The sequence below is a fragment of the Lithobates pipiens genome, unplaced genomic scaffold (genome assembly GCF_037356315.1).
Source record: "Lithobates pipiens isolate NorthernLeopardFrog02 unplaced genomic scaffold, aLitPip1_a1.2 Scaffold_19, whole genome shotgun sequence".
NCBI classification, from domain to species: domain Eukaryota; kingdom Metazoa; phylum Chordata; class Amphibia; order Anura; family Ranidae; genus Lithobates; species Lithobates pipiens.
The window spans coordinates 457,373,693-457,388,326 of record NW_027507764.1 but is presented as its reverse complement, the minus strand read 5'-3'; the positions used below and the strand labels follow the sequence as shown (position 1 = coordinate 457,388,326).

General features: G+C 41.1%; 1 protein-coding gene across 9 annotated transcripts in view; it reads left to right on the top strand.

The window, feature by feature from the left end:
* The window catches only part of ASPH (aspartate beta-hydroxylase), a 334,747-nt gene that overhangs the window by 168,197 nt on the left and 151,916 nt on the right, over positions 1 to 14,634 (top strand). For all 9 annotated transcript variants that reach the window (XM_077492760.1, XM_077492758.1, XM_077492757.1 and 6 more), the window contains one exon: positions 2,541 to 2,573. In XM_077492760.1, the coding sequence (XP_077348886.1) occupies positions 2,541 to 2,573 (33 nt within the window). The remainder of the gene's footprint in view (positions 1 to 2,540; positions 2,574 to 14,634) is intronic.

Below are 14,634 nucleotides of genomic sequence, written 5' to 3'. Positions count from 1 at the left end.
CAGTCTTCTCCCTAATCATTGTGGTGAAACATCGAAGAGCATCAACCTTCAGTACTACTTCCTTTTTCCACATTTAAAACAAATAGATGATGGGCACTGCACTTTAAGTGCAAAGACTGGGTGCACTCAGGGCAAGTGGATGCAAACTGTCCAATGGAAGAGGCACTCTCAGGTTTTGTATTAAAGCAACGTAAACTGATTTCTTGGACGATGTTTCGAAAAGGCACTGCTTGTGTTTTGTCAGGACCTTTTTTTGAATGATGGGTATTGTTTAATGAGCTCTAGTTTACTTTTGGTTGAAAATATTATGCAAGCCCCACAAATATAGAATTAAATTTTTTTAGGTTTGCTTAACCTAGGTTTAGGCATTTAGGTTATGTGACAATTGGAGGAAAAATTTTTGATTTATTCAGAAATTGCGTGTTTTAGTGATACAGTACAAGATGCAGGCTGGATATTCATGGACGTTTCTTATTTTCTTTGAATTCTTTAACTGTTTCTCGTCCAGCCTATAGACAAATGATGGCCAAGTTGGAGCTCTCCCATCCTGGGTAGATATCATATGATGTCCTCCCAGGATCAGGTCACACTCCAGCGCAATCTGTCACACGCTGTGTCCACCGTACCATGTGATAGCTGTGACCATTCACAGCAGATCACATGACAATTTTACACAGTGGATGGCTTTTATACATACTATCCATTGTTTACTATTGTGTTGACCTCTGTGATTGGTCCCAGTGATCACATGGTGCAAACAGAGCTAATGGCAGCCCATCTGTACCATATGATTAGCTGTGGCCAATCCTAGCTAATCACAATATTAATGAATGGATTATCTTCAGAAAAAAATGATTGCTTATAATTGTGATGATCACTGTTGTAAACAATCATAGTGTGTAATACTCGGGTCACACTTGTGTGATGGCAGACATTGCATGTGAATCGCAACTCATTGCTGTGCAGATTACATGCGATGTCTGTGCAATGCAAATTCAGCCATACAGTTTTTGTATGGCTGAATTTGCATCGCATTTGCACCAAAATAGTGCAGGACCCTTTTTTTGGTCCGCACTGGAATTGGATCGTATGGGTGTTCACGCCTATATGATCTGATTCCTGCACCATATCACAGTTTGCACTGCGATCTGCAAAACTGATCTGGAGGTATCATTAACTTTGCAATTCAGATGCAATTCAGATTCCGCATTGGAATCGCACTGGTTCCCACATTGAATAAGTGTGAACCAAGTTAAAAAAAAAATGATCGCCTCCCCAGAGTAGTAGTGTTACCATGGTAACACTATCGCTCTGGTCACAAAGAAAAAGTATTTAAAAAAAAATGATCTTTAATCACTGCCACATCAGTTATATGATGATGCTGTACTAAACTGGTGACAGTATGTATATATGTGTGTATACATTATATATATACTTATAATAGAAGAAAAGAAATTTGGACAAAAAAAATGACAACATCAAAAAACTTAAACTTGCCATGCTGCTTTCTAAATATCTTGGACTGTCTACTTTCCAAAATATTATTGTACTGTCCTGTCATTTTTGGGCCTCAAGATATGAGATTGTCTATATATATATATATATAAATTATAGTTTGTGCACACTATAAATTTCCTACAGACTAAATCACTGATTTGGATTATTTTCACCAAAGAAATGTAGCAGTTTACATTTTGGCTTAAGTCTATGAAGAAAGATTATTTGCAAAATGTTTGAACAAAAACCTGTATAAGAAAAATGTATAAAAATTTTATTTTGATACAGTGTTGCATAACCACACAATTGTCATTCAAAGTGTGACAGCGCTGAAAGTTGAAAATTGTCCTGGGCAGGAAGGGGGTGAAAGTGTCTGGTTTTGAAGTGGTTAATCAACTCTTCACTGCCTTTTACTATAACAATAGTAGTATTGCACCCGGATTAGTGCAAGCTAGGTAATATCTTGGGGACAGCCTGTAATGTTGCTTTGGGCATTGGCTTTTGGGCGCTTGGTGAAACGCATGCAGGTAGGTAGTCACAGGGTTCTATACAAGTTCAGGGCCATTTATGTAAACAATTTGTTTTTGTTGTCCCATCCCATTTTGTTTCACACCGAAAATATGGAAGAAGGGTTTATTGTTGAGGTTCTGGATGTGGAGCATGTTCCTGATGGTTGGGAATGTTGATTACCTTCTAACATTTACAATTCTAAGTAGCAGTGGACACCTAGATAAATGTGTTTGTTTTTTGTTTTTTTTGTTTTGTTTTTTAAGAGATCCTGTGTGAAAGTTTGTGTAAAGTACATTGTTCTTTTCTAATATAAAGAGTAAGCTAAGCTTGTCTATGAAGGTCATTTAGTGACACATAAAATCATGTCATCTCCATGTCTCCTCAGAAGCAGGTTAGTAATATGTGATGTCTGTTAAGCCCATAAAATATTCTGCTGTATAAATCAGAAGTCTATTTGCATTATCACTCTTTTGATGCATATGTTACAGTTAAAATAAATATATATATTTTTATTTTTTATTTTTTTTCCACAGGGGATGAATCATCCTCTCAAAAAAAGGAGAAAGGTATTGCCTCATGCATAATGTATTTCCTATTTTTCACATATGTTTCGGAAACAAATGCAATTTTCCTCACACCGCTATATATTAACAGACCTAGAGACCTATCTATTAAGATACAAACCTAGGGATTTATTTAAGATGGTGCTGCCAATTGGAATCCCATTTTGACAGACTGATTTATAATTGGTTGCTATGGGCTATTGTTTGTGTATTGACCGTTGCTTTGGTAATCCGGCATGATTGTATTCTTGTGGCTTCAAAGTGAACCTGTACAGAAAATGCCAAGCACAAGGAATCCTGAAGAGGTACCTATGCAAATATAGACTTTCTGCAAGTCGTTGTTTCCACATACACTATATTGTCACAAGTATTGGGACACCTGCCTTTACATGCACATGAACCCTACAGACTGGGATGCCATTAAAGTTAAATATTGAGTTGGCCCACCCTTTGCAACTATACAGCTTAAACTCTTCTGGGAAGGCTGTCCACAAGGTTTAGGAGTGTGTCCTTGGGAATGTTTGACCAATTCATCCAGAAGCGCATTTGTGAGGTCAGGCACTGATGTTGTACAGGCCAGTCAAGTTGCTCCACCCCAAACTCGCTCATCCATGTCTTTATGTAACTTGCTTTGTGCACTGGTCCAAATCATTTGGTGGAGGGGGATATTGGTGTGGGGTTGTTTTTCAGTGTTTGGGCTTTGCCCCTTAGTTCCAGTGAAGGGAACTCTTAACGTGGCAGCATACCAAGGCATTTTGGACAATTTCATGCTCCAAGCTTTGTGGGAACAGTTTGGAGATGGCCCCTTCCTGTTCCAACATGACTGTGCACAAAAGCAAGGTCCATAAAGACATGGATGAGCAAATGTGGAGTGGAGGATCTTGACTGGCCTACACAGAGTCCTGACCTCAACCCGATAGAACACCTTTGGGATGAATTAGAACGGAGACTGCGAGCCAGGCCTTCTCGTCCACATTGGTGCCTGACCTCACAAATGCGTTTCTGGAAGAATGGTCAAACATTCCCATAGAGACACTCCTAAACCTTGTGGACAGCCTTCCCAGAAGAGCTGACACTGTTATGGCTGCAAAGGGTGGGTCAATTCAATATTGAACCCTACGGACTAAGACTGGGATGCCATAAGACCCCTTTCACACTGAGGCGCTTGAAAACTGCCCACAAAATGTGGGATGCTGTTTTTTGAAGGTCACATGACTCAAAAGAACCATTTTCAGGTGCTTGCCATTCATTTCAATGGAGAGAGGTGCTTCTTTTTTTTTTCACCGCCCCGCCACCCCAATGTGAAAGCATTTAATTGATTTTAGTGGAAATTTGTTTTCGTGAACTTTTCTGGCGCTTTTTTTTTTTTTTTTTTAGAGCGAAAGTGCCCGAAAAGCGCCTCAGTTTGAAAAGTTCACGTGTGTGTAAAGGCAGGCATCGCAATACTTTTGACAATACAGTGTATGTCAAAAGTGGCTCCACTAGGGAAGGTCTGGAAACTTGCTTCAGTCACCTTTTAGTAATCGGAGAGGCCTGGAGTGGAGTGGAGTGGAGTGGAGTGGAGTGGAGTGGAGTGGAGTGGAGTGGAGTGGAGTGGAGTGGAGTGGAGTGGAGTGGAGTGGAGTGGAGGTATAGATCACAATCCAGGTGTTCGTAAAGTCAGTAAATCTGTCATATATAGTAGTTTACCTCAGTGTTGCCAGGCTACCAGATTGGAATTTACTGACACAACACGCAAAATTTATTGGCACAGTCAAGTTCTATTGACATTTCCAAAAGTTCTAAATTTACACTTTTAGGTGCAAACTTCAATTTTTAAGCTATAAAATGTACACTTTGCAATTAGCAATGTGTTTTAATGACTTCAGCCCCGAAAGATTTTACCCCCTTCCAGACCAGAGCACTTTTTGTGATTTGGCACTACGTCGATTTAACTGACAATCGCGCGGTCGTGCGACGTTGCACCCAAACAAAATTGATGTCCTTTTTTTCCCCACAAATAGAGCTTTCTTTTGGTGGTATTTGATCGCCTCTGCGGTTTTTATTTTTTGCGCTATAAAGAAAAAAGTGCAACAATAAAAAAAAAAACACATAATTTTTTACTTTTTGCTATAATAAATATCCCCCAAAAATATATAAAAAAATGTTTTTTTCCTCAGTTTAGGCCGATGTGTATTCTTCTACGTATTTTTGGTAAAAAAAAAATCGCAATAAGCGTATATTGATTGGTTTGCGCAAAAGTTATAGCGTCTACAAAATAGGGGATAGTTTATGGCTTTTTTATTATTATTTTAATTTTTTTTACTAGTAATGGCGGCGATATTATGGCGAACACATCTGACAATTTTGACACATTTTTGGTACCATTGGCATTTATACAGCGATCAATGCTATAAAATTGCATTGATTACTGTGAAAATGTCACTGGCAGTGAAGGGGTTAAGTGTGTCCTAGTACATGTTCTAACTGAATTGGGGATGGGATTGTGCAGGGGAAATTACAGATCGTCTGTTCATACTCTGTATACTCTGTCTGTTTTCCCCTCAGAGAACCGCAAACTGTGTTAATAAACACAGATCCTGATTCTCAGCATGCCCCGAGCGATCGCGGGAGCCGGGTGGTGATCGCGACCGCCGGGCACTCGCATGGGCTTTGTGGGCAAGCAGGGGGCGATTCATGCAGCCGAGCCATCTTGCCGCAGTATAACTGCGGTGGCTGGCCGGCATGTGGTTAAGCTACATATTAAGGCTAAAAACGTATTTATTTTTTATATAGTAAGCAGTACAGGAGCAAGAAATTAGAATGGGCGGCACACACACATGAAATTGACTGTGACAATGACAGCAGGGTGCCACTGCACAGATGATGACACCTCACCAACACGGCATGTCCCCTTCTGAGTCACAGTGACAGTCTCTCTATGCCCAGCGGTCCACTCCGGTCCAAACAGCACTGTCAGTCCCACTCCCAGCGCTGCCTGAACACACTGTAGCAGGCACTTGGATAATCAGATTTTACTGGTTGCCTGTAAAAAATACTGATGGTTGGCAACATTGGTCTAGCAGCTTGTTCTTCCATTCAAATGATGAGGTTCAGTTCAGCTGCCCAGTCTTCTATACTAGGAACAATTGTGTACCCCCAGTGTCTAGGGATCCGTGTTCTACCAGTAGAGAGGGAAAATCTCAGTAGGCCTTTCTTAGCCAACCACTTGACCTCCGGAAGATTTACCCCCCTTCTTGACAGGTAATTTTTTGCCATACATCACTGTTATTTTAACTGACGATTGCACGTGTGACACTGTACCCAAATAAGATGTATGTCTTTGTTCTCCCACAAATAGAGCTTTCTTTTGATGCTATTTGATCACCTCTGAATTTTTTTAAATTTTTTGCGCTATAAAAAAAAAAAGACCGCTTTGAAAAAAAAAATGTTTTTTTCTTTCTGCTATAAAACATATCCAATAAAAATATGTAAAAAAAAACAAACAAATGTCTTCATCAAGTTTAGGTCAATATGTATTCTGCTACATATGTTTTTGTAAAAAGAATCCCAATAAGCAATAATTGGTTTGCGCAAAGGTTATAGCGTCTACAAATATGGGGTATTTATTTTTTTTACTACTAATGGTGAATGCAATATTGCGGCCCACAAATCGGACACTGACACTTTTTGGGGACCAGAGATGCTAGTAGTGATCAGTGCTAAAAAAAACAAAAAAAAAACATGTCACTGTACTGATGACACTGACTGGGAAGGGGTTAACAGGGGCGATCAAAGGTTTAACTGTGTGCCCAGCCTGTGATTCAGTGTCGTGGGGGAGGTGCTTTTACTAGTGGAAGACATGGATCGGTGTTCCTGCTTTGCAGAAACACAGGATCCATGCTATCTGTACTCATAGAATGGCATTCTGCCTGTGTATCGAAGCATTGTGGGAGCTGGTCGCCGGCAGCATGCAAGCGCGCCTCAGACTCGTAAGTGTCAGATCACATACTCGGTATGTGATCTGGCACAGAGCAGCCGTCCTGCCGCAGTAAATGGGCGCAAGTGGTTAATTTTTTATTTTTTTTGCCAATCTAAAATCTTGTGCTTTTAACTCTTTCCACCCACAAACATTTTAAGCCACAGTTCTTTAGTACTATGGCGTTTGATCTCATAACTGAATGATCAGAGCTCATAGACATATACACTTGCCTGGCTTTGTTCAGCAGAACTAAACCTAACCTTTGGAAAACTGAGCAGGCAGCTGTTTATTGCAGGGAGAGATAGGTTAGTATTATTAAAGAACAGATATAGCCTATCTGCCTGCTTGCAGTTTTCTACTGAATGTGCACTAAGCTGCACATGCGCAGCTCTGCATGCATTCACGTCACACTTCGTGCCGGAAAGAATGACTTCTGTGCGCACATGCGGGATTGACACCTCTCACGGGCCAATCAAGAGGCCCGGAAAAATGTCACCTGGGAGAAGATGACAGATTTAAAGGGGAGATCCACCCTAAAAAAAAAAAATGCATAAAAAGGCACCCAAAAAATATATATATATTTTTTTCTCTTACCAGAAATGGCTGTTGCTAGGCAGATCGTCCTAATCTGCCTCTTCCTATTCTGCGGTGATCTTCGGTCTTCTCCTCCTCGCGTTGTCTTCAGGTGAATGGGGTGCAGTGTGTTGTGGGAACTGTGTGTGTCCCACAACACAGTGCGCCCTATTCACAAAGCACCGTGCGACATGCGCAGTAGGAAACGGGCAGTGAAGCCGCAAGGCTGCTCTGCCTGTTTCCCTTACTTTGAATGGCGGCGCTGGGACTCAAGAGCCGAGGGATGGGTCGGCCTCAGTCGGCCATCATTGCGGGCACCCTAGAAAGGTAAGTGCTTATTAAAAGTCAGCAGCTAACATGTATGTAACTGCTGACTTTTAAAAATTTTTTTTTCGATGGCCCACCACTTTAACAACCACATCGCTGGAACACAGTAGTGACTATACTCGGGGGGTTTGGTTCTGTTCATTAGCAATGACACTAAGGAAATTGATTATATAGATGGGCTTTAAGTCTCAACGTAATACCAGTGAAATAATCAGATGGCAGGTTACATATATAGAAGTCTTAGGTTCTCTCTATATCAGTGAAATTGCCCAGCCTGCAGAACACACTGCAGACTGCTGAGTTTCGATGGTCTTAAAGCCCTCTACCCCAGACAAAGGTATAAACTGGGTAAGTACTAAAAAACACTGATGACAACACCTACACCATTTTTCCCAGATTGAAACAATGGGGGAGAGACGAACTTGGGACTTTGAATGGGACGTGAGGAGAGGTTCACTCCCCCCATCCCTGAGCATATATTTAAAAAGGGGGAATTGGGACTTTAAATGAGGCGTGCATGGTGGGACCAACCAATCAAATTCACATAAGTCTAAACATATGTATGTTTATTAGGACCAATGATCGACATGGCATAGAACACAACATTGCATACATAAATTTATGTATACAATGTTGCTTTATATGCCATATCGATCATTGGTCTTAATAAACATACATATGTTTGGACTTATGTGAATTTGATTGGTCCCACCATGCACGCCTCATTTAAAGTCCCAATTCCCCTTTTTTACATTTTTCCCAGATTGGGGAATCCATCCAGAAGCTTTAAGGGTAAATTCCCCTTTTTACAAAAAAGAAAGGGTGAAGTAACTTCAAATCTCCACCCCTCCAGACTTCTTCACATAGTGGCCACGATGCCCCATGCTGCTGGTGTAGCCGTCCATACGCTGTAATACACAGGCCCAGAATGAGTATCCGTCATAATATTTGCAAAGGCAGCACTTACTGGTCCATGTGACTGTGCTGACCAATGAGAAGTGCTTCTATCATCCCTTGGACATCTAGTTAAAAGAAGAACCCCTAAATGTGCTCTTCATTGTAAGTGGGGTCATGTGCAGCAGAAGGGTGATCAGGAAATTTGGAATTGATTTAATCGATTCACCTTATTTTAGTCTTTGTGAAACAGTGAACTTACCCATTAAGTGTCTGGATGGATATAACATCAAGCTAAATGATCAGAGCAGCTACTGCTAATTTTGATGCTCTGAAGTCAATTCCTGTAATCCAAGCTAATTTCTTTTTTTTTTTTCTTTTTTTTTTTTTATTAAGTCAACCGGTTTTTTATTGGTACATTCAACAAAGTATAGAGTAAGAACATTATCACAGTAAACTTCAGTGAGGGTGACAATAGTCCTATCATGAGGCATAGAAGAAGACATCCCATGTATGGAGGAGATTGCATTTAGAAATAATAGGTGGTTTACAGTACAAGGTAATACAACAGAAAATATAGAAACATTGTTTGTATGGTACAGCAAATATTCATCCTTCTCGTGGTCCCCACTCCACTGAGAGAGATATTAGGAGCTCAACAATTTGTATAAAAAGAACAAGTATATGGAGGGGGCTTCATTATATAGCCTCTGGGGCTTGTAACCACTTATCCCAAATTTTACCATATTTTGAAGGATAACCTCTATGTATATAAATTAGTTTTTTCTATTTTTAAACCATTATTGGGGTAGGCCTCATTCACTGTTTCGCTATGGTTTTTCTAGCAGAGAACAGCATTTCATTTAGGAGTATCTTGATGAATTTGTTGATGTCTGGGTATATGCCTAGTAGGCACAATTTGGGGTTTAATGTGATGGGGGAGCCCATGGTGTCGTGCAGGAATTGGATTACTTGTGCCCAGAAGCCCTGCATCTTAGGACAGTCCCAGATCAGATGGTAGAATGTGGATAAGGTATGCCTGATGGGTGATGTATAATCCAAGCTAATTTTAATATGAAGATTATTTGATAATCTAGCAATACAAGTACAGTGAAACTTTGGTTTGAGAGCGTTTTGCAAGACAAGCACAAGATTTTTTTATTTTTTTATAATTTTTGACTTGATATACAAGCAATGTCTTTATATACAAAAAGCTTCATGCCACAACTGAGTATAAAAGAGAAGAGAGGCGCCTCTAAGTGTAGCAATACAGTTACATTTAACCAGTTGCCGACCGCCGCACGCCGATGTACGTCGGTACAATGGCACGGGCAGGCATAAGGACATACATGTACGTCCCTTGCCTCCCGCGGGTCGGGGGCCCGATCGGGCCCCCGCCCGGTGCCTGCGGCGGTCGGAATTCGTACGGGAGCGATCCCGGACGAGGGGACGGCCATTCATTCATGGCCACCCCCTCGCGATCGCTCCCGACGAATAGAAATCCCCGGTGACATCACTTCCTCTCCTGTAATGTAAACACAGGAGAGGAAGTGATGTATTCTCTCCTCCGTGTCGGTATTTTCCGTTCCGACACGGAGGAGAGCGGATCAGTAAGTTGCACCAACACTCACACACACAGTAGAACATGCCAGGCACACTCACACCCCCCCTTTACCCCCCGATCACCCCCCCAATTACCCCTGCCCCCCAGTCACAGTGACACCAATGTCATTTTTTTTTATTTTTTTTTTTTTTTTGCATTGGTGTCATTTGTGACTGTAATAACTGTTAGGGCAGTTAGAGTTAGCCCCCTTTAGTTCTAATGTACCCCCCTAACCCCCCCAATAAAGGTTTAACCCCGTGATCACCCCCCGTCGCCAGTGTCACTAAGGCTGGGTTCACATTGCAGCGGTTTATGAGAACGAATGTGATTCGCACCGCACTGCAGTGCAAATCACATCCGATCTCTGTGCGATTCGAGTTCAGCCATTCGCCGCACCCGCCGCACCCGCCACACCCGCCGCACCCGCCGCAAATTCGCACGGGACCCTTTTTTTGGCCCGCAGCAGAATCGGATCGCATGGGTGTTCACACCATGCGATCCGAGTTTGCAGATCGCACTGCGATATGCGAACTGATCTGGGGGTGTCAGTAACATTTCACTGACACTCCCAGCAGTTCGCATAGGGCAGTGTGAACTGCCGCCGGGAGGCATGCGATGCGGGAACCCGCCGCGGATTCGCGGCGTTTCCGCATCGCTCCAGTGTGAACCCAGCCTAATAAGCGATCATTTTTCTGATCGCCGTATTAGTGTCACAGGTGACGCTAGTTAGGCAGGTAGGTATTTAGGTTCGCCGCAGCTTTTTATAGCGCCAGGGACCCCCATATACTACCGCATAAAGCCCCCTGATTGCCCCCTAGTTAACCCTTTCACCAGTGATCACCATATAACTGTTACAGGTGACGCTGGTTGGTTAGTTATTTTTTTATAGTTTCAGGGCACCCGCCATTTATTACCTAGTCTCACTAGTGTACCCCTAAATTTAGGGGTGTCTACTTTCCAAAATGGGGTCATTTGGGGGGGGTTTGTGCCATCTTGGCATTTTATGGCCTTCAAAACTGTAACGCCCTTAGAAAGCCTGAAGGCGGTGCTTGGTTTTCGGGGCCCCGTACGCGGCTAGGCTCCCAAAAAGTCCCACATATGTGGTATCCCCGTACTCAGGAGAAGCAGCAGAATTTATTTTGGGGTGTCATTTCACATATGCCCATGGCATGCATGAGCAATATATCATTTAGTGACAACTTTGTTAAAAAAAAAAAAAAAAAAAAAAAGTTTGTAATTTTCCCGCAACTTGTGGCAAAATATAAAATATTCCATGAACTCAACATGCCTCTCAGCAAATAGCTTGGGGTGTCTACTTTCTAAAATGGGGTCATTTGTGGGGGTTTTGTGCCATCTTGGCATTTTATGGCCTTCAAAACTGTAATAGGTAGTGAGAAGTGAACTCAAAAATTTACGCCCTTAGAAAGCCTGAAGGCGGTGCTTGGTTTTCGGGGCCCCGTACGCGGCTAGGCTCCCAAAAAGTCCCACATATGTGGTATCCCCATACTCAGGAGAAGCAGCAGAATTTATTTTGGGGTGTCATTTCACATACGCCCATAGCATGTGTGAGCAATATATCATTTAGTGACAACTTTGTGTAAAAAAAAAAAAAAATTTTTTTTTTTGTCATTATTCAATCGCTTGAGGCAAAAAAATAAAATATTCAATGGGCTCAACATGCCTCTTATCAATTTCCTTAGGGGGTCTACTTTCCAAAATGGGGTCATTTGGGGGGGTTTTGTACTGCCCTGCCATTTTAGCACCTCAAGAAATGAGATAGGCAGTCGTAAACTAAAAGCTGCGTAAATTCCAGAAAACGTACCTTAGTTTGTAGATGTGACAACTTTTGCGCAAACCAATAAATATACAATTATTGACTTTTTTTTTACCAAAGACATGTGGCTGAATACATTTTGGCCTAAATGTATGACTAAAATTGAGTTTATTGGATTTTTCTAATAACAAAAAGTAGAAAATATCATTTTTTTTCAAAATTTGCGGTCTTTTTACGTTTATATCGCAAAAAATAAAAATCGCAGAGGCAATCAAATACCATCAAAAGAAAGCTCTATTTGTGGGAAGAAAAGGACGCAAATTTTGTTTGGGTACAACATTGCATGACCGCGCAATTACCAGTTAAAGCAGCGCAGTGCCAAAGTGTAAAAAGACCTCTGGTCATTTACCAGCAAAATGGTCCGGTCTGAAAGTGGTTAATGAAGGTACAACATTTAGAAACTCACATGGGTGATGATTAAAACAGGCACAACTAAGTATGCAGGCATCCGGGGTAAAAATGTCCACATAGATCATTCTCCTCACCTCCACTGACATTGTCCCTTCCAGGCTGCGCTTCACAAGCGATTCAAGCCTCACATTCAGATTGCTCTACTGCAGGGTAGTCTTCCCGGTCATGATTGCAGACTGACAGCGGTGAGAGCCGGCAGTTCGGGGGATGGTCTATGTTGAAGGCTTTACCCCGGACGCCTGCATACTTAGATGTGTCTCTTTTAATCATCAACCATGTGAGTTGTTAAATGTTGTACCTTCATTAAATGGAACCATATTGCTACACTTAGAGGAGCCTCTCTTCTCTTTTATTCTCTGTAGCTCCTGCTGGATTTTGATTTTAATCACCTTGTGGAAGCTTCAATTTGTGGATGGACATTTTATGGTTACACAATCTAAATCAAATAGCTCTAATCTTTTTATATGGACTATAAACTGAAGGACTTATGAAACAATGGTTGTGGAACGAATCATTTGAGTTTCTATTTCTTATGGGGAATATTGCTTTGATATACAAGTGCTTTGGATTACAAGCATGCTTCCGGAATGAATTATGATCGCAATCCAAGGTTTTACTGTACTTGTTTTTTTTCCTCATAAAGGAATGTATAAGCTAAATGCACCGGCTTGCTTAGTAACAAAGTACAGCAAGCCTTTTTAACAAATCAGAAGCCATGTTTCAGTGATTTGACTCCAGTGAAAAAAAATATGAAATGTTTCAATTGTCTTAAAACCAACCCCATAATATTGTGTACTACCTCCTCCCACAATGATTTCCACACCCCTAATGACAGTACATTCTTTACCCAGACATATCATGCTGTCCAGTGGATTTTAAAACAACCAGAAAGTGCAAAGGACAAAACAGATAATTTTAGTATATGAAAGTTTAGGTAAAATGTTATATGTTTCATAGGTTGTTTTCCAATGAAAAGCACTTAAAGCAGAAGCTCAACCAAAATGTTAAGTTCTGCTTTTCCACCCCTTAAATACCAGCTTTTGGACACTTTTTTTCTTTTCTTTTGGGGGGAGATGTAGCTGGTACCTGGTTTTGACATGCACCCACTCCTACTTCTGCTTGGATCTCCTAGGTGATCCAAGAGGAAGTTCAGTTTACCATCCCTTTGCCCGCAACCTTCTGGGACACGACACAGGTCCCAGAAGGTTGCAGACTGTTCACGAAGCACGACTCGCACTTGCACAGGGGAAAGCCAGCTGTGAAGCCGCAAAGGGTTACACCCGGCTTCCCACACTGACGATGTCGGTACTGGGGACCCAAAGACTGGTGAACTGGCTTGGGTGCAGCTGGCACTGGATCCCTGGACAGGAAAGTGTTCTTTTATTAAAAGTCAGCAGCTACAGTATTTGTAGCTACACTGTCCTATTTATCATACAATTTTCCAGGATATAGTTTTGTTTATGGATTTAAAAAAAAAAATATTTGCAAGGAAAGAATTCAAAAACATGTTCTTGACATATGCAGCAGATGGCGCCAGTAATTAAGATATCAAAATGCTCCCTCCATGAGGCTCTATAATGCTGCAGATTTCAGGTGCCTCTAATATGCCTGCAGGTTATACTGTGGAAGGACATATCTGAAGTTTTTTTATTTTTTATTTTTATACATAGTATGGTATTTGATTCCTATTAAATTGTATGTATTATTTTACACATTTATATGAAATCAGAGGGGGTAGATGTTCCAGGATTATGGCTAATATTAGGGAATTAAATCTGTTTAAAAATGGCAGTAATTTGCAGAAACACACAGGGATTGTTTTACTATAACTGAAGAGTGCAAAATCTGGTGCAACTGTATATGGTAGCCAATCCGCTTCTAACTATAACTTAAATAAAAAAACAAAAAAAAGAAGAAACTGATTTGTTTCTATGCAGAACTGCACCTGATTTTGCACTCTCCGGTCTTAGTAAATCAATCCCACAGTGTCTAATCACAAAACAGGTTGTATTAGTCCAACTATACTAATATGTGTATTGGATGCAGTTGTAGTGTTAGAGTTTTGGACTGATTTTCTAAAAAGAGTTGGGAATTATAGTACAAAAAAAAAGTGTAGAAATATTCACTGGTTATCCAATCATATGAAAAGCAAATTCCTGTCCAGTCATGAGCAGATGAAATAAGCAATCAGGCATGGGCTTTTAAGACTACTGTATAATTAAAGTAAATATTCACAAATTTTTGGTGTGAAGATTTTGTACTTCTTTAGTAAGGCCCCATGTACACGCGACGCTGGTAAACGTATGTTCAGAGGCAGTTGGATGCTTTTTTCAACTGCCCCTGAACTCATTCAATGCTATCCTATGTGACCATGTACATTTTTATTGCCGTTTATTGCCATTTTTACAGCATTTCTTCTAAAGCAAAAAAAAGGGTTCAGACGCTGAAGATTTCCACGTTT